Genomic DNA, 7,310 nt, shown 5'->3' with positions numbered 1-7,310 from the left:
CCACCGCACAAATTTAGGGAAGAGGCAGAAAACCAGACAGAGCTGAAGCCGATGCATCAAAAGGTGAGTTGTGCAACTTCACCCAGAGTGTCAACAACCAAAAGCAGAATTAAAGCAATAGATGGGAGGGCAAATGCCGGACCTCAGTTTCGCTCCTCAGCATCATTCTGATTGGCTTGGAAGGGTATAAAGCAACCAGAGATGCTCAAAAGGAAGTCCAGGATTCAGCTAGAAGCACAGAAAAAAAGTAGCTGAGGTTGCCAACTCTTCAAGAAGGACAACAAACGCTTTTGCTGGTCCCAAGAAACAGGGTCAAGGTAAGTCAAGGAGGGGAACCTCTTGCACATAATACCTGAAAGACTTCCAGAAAAGAGAGTCCAACACCTGATTTTGTAGTCCGAAAGGGAGCCTTCTCTCAGTTTCTTGGAAGCACATTTAAACTTTTGGAGAACTCAAGTTCCCATATCAATTAATTAAAAAGATGGAAACTGACTTAAATCTGTAGTGTAGAGATGCTGGGAAGCTCAGTCTAGTGGTTTCCCTTCCTCAGCCTTGGGCTGCCTCTGGTTCAGCCTTTGCCAACTTCATGCCCTCTAGATGTTTCAGAAGACAACTCTCATCCTCTTCATGGGGCCGAGGAGAGCTGTGGTCCAAAGTAGCTGAAGGCCCCCAGGCTGGCAAAGACTGCTCCGGGTTCAATACTCTGCTTCTGCTCCTGCCTCAACAGATAAAAGTCTACCTGCCAGTTTCCCTCTTCTTGCAGAGACCTCCTGGCCATTGGCTAGGCTACCTGCGGCTAGTGGCAGTTGGAATCCAACAATGACATCAAAGGTTCCCCATCCTGCTCCAAACCCTGGTACTCCAGGTCTTGTATTCAGACTCCAACTGAAGCTCTACCGGTTGCTTCAGAGACACCACAAGCTCTTGCTTCTCTTTCACGGCAGCCTTCAGGGGCACACACCATCCCACTATTTTATTTCATATTTTACTCTTTGGGGGAAGGGCCATAGCTAGGTGACCCTCGGGGTCCCTTCCAACTCTACAATTCTATGGTTCTATGATTCAGTGATAGAGCACACAGTGCTTTGACCAGACGGTCTGGGCTTTGATTCCCAGCTGGGAGAGGCCCACATTCTGGAATCCTGGAGTCTGTGTAGACAGTGTTGAGCTAGATGGCGCAAGAGTCTGAGCTTGTGTAAGACACCTTCCAGTGTTCCTGTGTCCCCCGTGCTGTTCAGGGGGAGACAGACCCATGGCTCCAGCAAGCCATCTCTCTCTTATGTGCATAATAATAATAATAATAATAATAATAATAATAATAATAATAATATTTAGACCCTGCCCATCTGGCTGGGTTTCCCCAACCACTCTGGGTGGCTCCCAACAGAATATTAAAAACCATGTTAAAACACCAAACATTAAAAACTTCCCTAAACAGGGCTGCCTTCAGATGTTTTCTAAATGCCAGGTAGTTGTTTATCTCTTTGACATCTGATGGGAGGGCCATCCACAGGGCGGGTGCCACTACCGAGAAGGCCCTCTGCCTGGTTCCCTGTAACTTGGCTTCTCGTAGCGAGGGAACCGCCAGAAGGCCCTCGGCACTGGACCTCAGTGTCCGGGTAGAACAATGGGGGTGAAGACACTCCTTCAGGTATACTGGACTGAGGCTGTTTAGGGCTTTAAAGGTCAGCACCAACACTTTGAATTGGGCTCGGAAACGTACTGGAAGCCAATGTAGGTCTTTCAGGACCAGTGTTATGTGGTCTCGGCGGCCGCTCCCAGTCACCAGTCTGGCTGCTGCATTCTGGATTAGATGCACGCTGTCTCTCCCAACTGCAGGATGCTCAGCTTCTGGACCCTGCTGCTGGCCCTGGCACTCCTGGTAGAGACGGGACAGTCCCAGAGCTACAAATCAATACCTACAGGTAAGAATTGGGAAAGCAGGGGTGTCTCTGGGCCAAATCCAAACCTAAATGTTGCCTCCCCACAATGAGGAGTTCCTATCCTCACCCTCTGGCACAGGCTGCATGTTGACATTTTGGCACATGGTTACAGGGCAGTCTCGAGCAGGTTGGCCGCCCTGGCGCTGAGGGGCGGAGATCGCTCCAGCGCCCCCGCCCTCGCAGTGCGCAGCATGGCTTCGGCGCGGCTTCGGCGTGCAGCGCCCCACCTACCAGACCCGCGCCACCGGGACTCTACCTAGAGCCGGCCCTGCATGGTTATAATAAGGTGATTACCCGGGAATCACCTCAACCCATAACAAAGATTTGCCAATTTCCCAACAATCCATTGCAAAACACAAAAGCTGGATTGCTTTGTGGATGCCTCGAGAGTTGCCTCCTCACACTGCCCCACAGGGTCTTGGGACTTGTCTGCCCATTCCCAACAACAAGGGCTGGTGGACTGGCTGGCTGGGCTCCCTCGCCCAATTGCTTGCTTACTCCGAGGCCGCCTCTGCTTCTGGCAACCAGCACCGCCTGGGCAGCCCCACAGGCACCATTCAGCTGGGGAGCTTGTAGCCAGGGGGACAGAGACACGAGAGGGTATAAGAGTGTAGCCTTATTAGCTACTAAGGGTCCTTTAAGTTGCGCCCAGGCAGGGACAGAGACAGCCAATAATGACACCGGGGGTTGAATCCAGAGAAAGAATTTTATTCTTAAATTTAAGAGACTCTTGGTGGTCAGCTCCACGACAAGAGTAAAGAAACACAAATTTGCAAAGCTTCTTATATACTTCTTGGGCTCCTTTCCCCCTCCTCTGTAAATGTGTGCATGCAAGGGGGGGTCACAGTTTACAAATCCATATTAGGAAAATCCGTGTCCTGTCCTCCTCATAAACACAAGGGGTGTCACAAGTACATATAAGGAAGATGCGTGTCTGGTCCTGTGCATAAACACATGCTGACTCATGCTACCCCGGTAGCATCCTCAAGCAGCCTTGAGTGGGGGCTTGAGACCTTGAGCATCTTCTGATGCAGACTGCAGACCTTGTGCTCTCTGGCAAGGCCATCCTGTCTAGCTGTCGAATGTTTTCATTACACTTTAACACAGAGACACAGAGGCACTAGAAGCATTTTAAGGAGAAAAGCATCCCAGGATTATGGGGGCTAAGCCACACAATCAGAATTATACAATGCAGGTAATGCAAACTCAATAATACAATTAGCAAACCTCTCTCCACATTAGGAGGGAGGGAAGGAAAGAGGGACAGAAGCCAGTTTTGCCCGTGGCACCCCTGACCATCATTCAAGGCACCCCAGGGTGCCATGGCATGCACCACTGGGCAAGATGACCCTCCAGGTCCCTTCCCACTCTACAGTTCTATGATTCTAAGTTAGCAAATAAACCATGAGGATTCCTCTTCCCCTCTTTTCCCCATCATGCGACTCTAGTATTGAACTTGGCCAAAGGACGACGAGCTTACCAGTCCTCCGTATATCCACATAAGATCCTCGGATCGGCAGACAAAGCTGTGGACGGGTTCTATGCTGGGAACTTCCACCAGGGCTCCTGCACCCACACCGATGGAGAGAAGGACCCCTGGTGGCTGGTGGATTTGGATTCCGAGTACGCCATCGCAGCTGTGATGGTGAAAAACCGCGACGACTGCTGTGGCGAAAGGCTCCTGGGAGCTGAGGTCCGTGTGGGGAACACCATTGTTGACCACGGCAAATCCAACACTCTGTAAGTTCCAGCTGCCAACTATCACCTGGTCCCCGAACCTGAATGATCTCTGGGGGTTCAGAGAACACTTCAAGAACACTTGCTGGGAGTGACTACTTCTTAGTCTCCTCTTGTGTTTGTGATAACGGGAAGAAAGTAGGAAAGAGGCAGGTGCTGTGTGCATGTTGTTGTTTAGTCGTGTCCGACTCTTCGTGACCCCATGGACCATAGCATGCCAGGCACTCCTGTCTTCCACTGCCTCCCGCAGTTTGGTCAAACTCATGTTGGTAGCTTCGAGAACACTGTCCAACCATCTCGTCCTCTGTCGTCCCCTTCTCCTAGTGCCCTCAATCTTTCCCAACATCAGGGTCTTTTCCAAGGATTCTTCTCTTCTCATGAGGTGGCCAAAGTTTTGGAGCCTCAGCTTCACGATCTGTCCTTCCAGTGAGCACTCAGGGCTGATTTCCTTCAGAATGGATAGGTTTGATCTTCTTGCAGTCCATGGGACTCTCAAGAGTCTCCTCCAGCACCACAATTCAAAAGCATCAATTGATTGATGCTGTGTGCATACCACTGGTGAAAGCACCCCTCCCCCCAAAAAAGAATCATGGGAACTGTAGTTTGTGAAGTGTACTGGGAATTGCAGCTCGGTGAGGGGCAAACTATCTGTCCCAGAATTCTTGTGGGAGGCGGTAGGAGCTTTAAATGGTAAAAGTAAAGGGACCCCTGACCATTAGGTCCAGTCGCGAACGACTCTGGGGTTGCGGTGCTCATCTCGCTTTACAGGCCAAGGGAGCCGGCGTTTGTCCGCAGATAGTCTTTCCAGGTCACGTCGCCAGCATGACTAAGCCGCTTCTGGTGAAATGCCATTTACCTTCCCCCCCAGAGTGGTACCTATTAATCTACTTGCACTTTGGGGCATGCTTTCGAACTGCTAGGTTGGCAGGAGCTGGGACTGAGCAATGGGAGCTCACCCCATCATGGGGATTCGAACCGCCGTCCTTCTGATCACCAAACCCAAGGCTCAGTGGTTTACACCACAGCACCACCCACATCCCATTAAAGGAGCTTTAAATGTGCCATGAAATGTATAGGTGTATGCAGTCAGGGGGTTAGGTCCACCATTAAATACTGTAGAAATAAATTCTTTAATCCAGATCAGAAGATGGTGGTCTACCTGGCAACAGGTAGCAGCACATCAGACAAGAATTCCCAGGATGCTGGCAGGCTAGTTGGGTGTGGGGGAGATATGGGCATATTTCCTGGTGAGGTTATATTTATTTAGAAAAGCTTATATCCCTGTCCTTCCGGTACTTTTGCTTTGCTCAGGGTAGCTTAGACCAATTTAAAAGCAAAAGTGTCTCATTAAGAACATCAAAAGTGAAATAGGCTCAGCAGAATGAATGACATTCTAAAATGAGGATGTATCATATATAAATCATTCTGGCAAGCAAGCGAATGCCAACCGGAAGAGGAGAGTCTTAACCAGTCACAGGAAAACAGTGGGAGAGAAGAGATCTCACTGGGTACAATCTGGGTGCAGCTACTGAGAAGGCCCCGTCCCTTCTCCACCCAGACCAGTCTTGTCTCAGCCAGAGACAGGGCATGGCAACTGTAGGGTAGGTTTGCAGTTGGAGGGTGGGCCCTCAAGTATCCTGGGCTCAGGGTCCTCCAAATCACCACCCAGAGAGCTGCAGTTGAGGGAGGCTGGGGCAAAGAGACCACTATCAGCACCTGGCTCCATGACCACCCAAGGCATGTACATGGTTACCGACAGGGCCGTAGCTGGGAGGGGGGTGAGGTGGGCCTCTGCCAGTGGCGCAGGTGAGGGCGGGGCGCAAATTCAGCTAAAAAATATGTCAATAAATATGTCTGTAAATAAAAGTATTGATTACTGCCTCAGAAGAAAAGGTTTCAATAGAGGGTGAATTGAATGGGTGGATGGGGTAGGAGGAGAGGCGGAAAGAAGAGCTCATTTGCCCGTGGCGGGGTGTGTGTGTGTGTGTGCAATCTGGAGGGTTCTTCTAGGGGCGCAAGATCACCTAGCTACAGTTCTGGTAGCCGATTATTATTTTTACTTTCAAAATATATTAGCCTTTCCTACAGCATAAAGGTAAAGGTAAAGGGACCCCTGACCATTAGGTCCAGTCGTGACCGACTCTGGGGTTGCACGCTCATCTCGCATTATTGGCCGAGGGAGCCGGCGTATAGCTTCCAGGTCATGTGGCCAGCATGACAAAGCCGCTTCTGGCAAACCAGAGCAGCACACGGAAACGCCGTTTACCTTCCCGCTGTAGCGGTTCCTATTTATCTACTTGCACTTTGACGTGCTTTCGAACTGCTAGGTTGGCAGGAGCTGGGACCAAGCAACGGGAGCTCACCCCGTCGCGGGGATTCGAACTGCTGACCTCCTGATCAGCAAGCCCTAGGCTCTGTGGTTTAACCCACAGTGCCACCTGCGTTCCTACAGCATAATGGCCCTTATTTCCAAATGTTTAGCATCAGGGAGACAGAAGCAAACTCCGTTTTATTCCCGTAGTCATGCTGGTGCGGTGATTTAAAGTGAGTTTAGATGGGAAAGGCTAAGAGTCCTGCTTTTTCAACCAAAGTTTGCTGCTGTTGCTCTAACAGATCAGGAATATAGAAGGTAGGTATGGGAGAGCATGGAGCGCTGTGGAGGCCCATGTGTGCCAATTGTGTGCTCATCACAACTGAGCTCATACAACTGAGCCAGAAGGTTGGTGTAGGGAGAAATTTGATTCAAGTGGCATTTAAAGGCAAACTTACCCAATCCACACTTTCTGAAGGAACACACGGACCAAAACTCAGCCATCTTTTGGAATTTGGACTTCTCCAAATTGAGCAACAAATTTAGTTCTCCAGCTGAGTAATGCGCACATCCTATGGGAAAGTGTGCATAAGAAAGGACAGACAAGTGAATCATAGAATCATAGAGTTGGAAGAGACCACAAGGGCCATCCAGTCCAACCCCCGACATACAAAACTGCATGCTATTAGGGGAAATTGATTTGCGGAAATGGGTATATTAGGATAAATTCACACGAAAATGCTGACAAATTTTTGTGATGACTGGGGGGAAAAAGAGATCACAAACTGATGTGGAAATGTGGAGAACTGATATTAAGATTGGAAAAATGAGAAACCGGAATTGATTGATTCAACCATCCCTGACCATGGTCTGCGAATGCTTCCTAAACACACACTTGTGTCTAACCCTCCTTTTCTCTCTACAGGTGTGGGATCATCACAGACGTCACACAGGGCTCCGTCAGTAGCTTCAACTGCCACTGGCTCAGGGGCCGCTACATGAGCATCCACATTCCTCGCCATGGTTATTTGACACTGTGCGAAGTGGATGTCTATGGAGCTGTAGCAGAAGAGATGCATTAGGAATCACCAGCAGCCTCTGCGTTCGTGTGTTCAGGGTGTGTGGCTGTCAAAGACCAAGGATGCGTCAATCAACGCCATAGTCCTCCTTGCATCAAGCCCCCTTTCTCTACTTCTCCAGCAGCTTGTCCGGGCCCTGAGAACCAACAAGAGCTGTGCTTTCGCTCCTGCCACAAAGCGTAGACCAGGCATAGGCAAACTCAGCCTTCCATATGTTTTGGGACTACAACTCCCATCCTC

The 7,310-nt window shown here is 49.9% G+C and overlaps 1 protein-coding gene across 1 annotated transcript; it reads left to right on the top strand.

Moving 5' to 3' along the window:
- Positions 1–205: 205 nt before the first annotated feature.
- LOC118089775 (fucolectin-like) lies at positions 206–7,310 on the top strand. The gene is made up of 4 exons (XM_035124656.2): positions 206–317; positions 1,840–1,925; positions 3,392–3,683; positions 6,917–7,310. The coding sequence occupies exons 2-4, from the start codon at positions 1,841–1,843 to the stop codon at positions 7,071–7,073; spliced, it is 534 nt and encodes a 177-aa protein (XP_034980547.1). The 5' UTR covers positions 206–317; position 1,840; the 3' UTR covers positions 7,074–7,310.

Source organism: Zootoca vivipara, chromosome 8, assembly GCF_963506605.1.
Source record: "Zootoca vivipara chromosome 8, rZooViv1.1, whole genome shotgun sequence".
NCBI classification, from domain to species: domain Eukaryota; kingdom Metazoa; phylum Chordata; class Lepidosauria; order Squamata; family Lacertidae; genus Zootoca; species Zootoca vivipara.
Note: the sequence above shows the minus strand (reverse complement) of the source record. Positions and strands in the feature narration are given on the sequence as shown.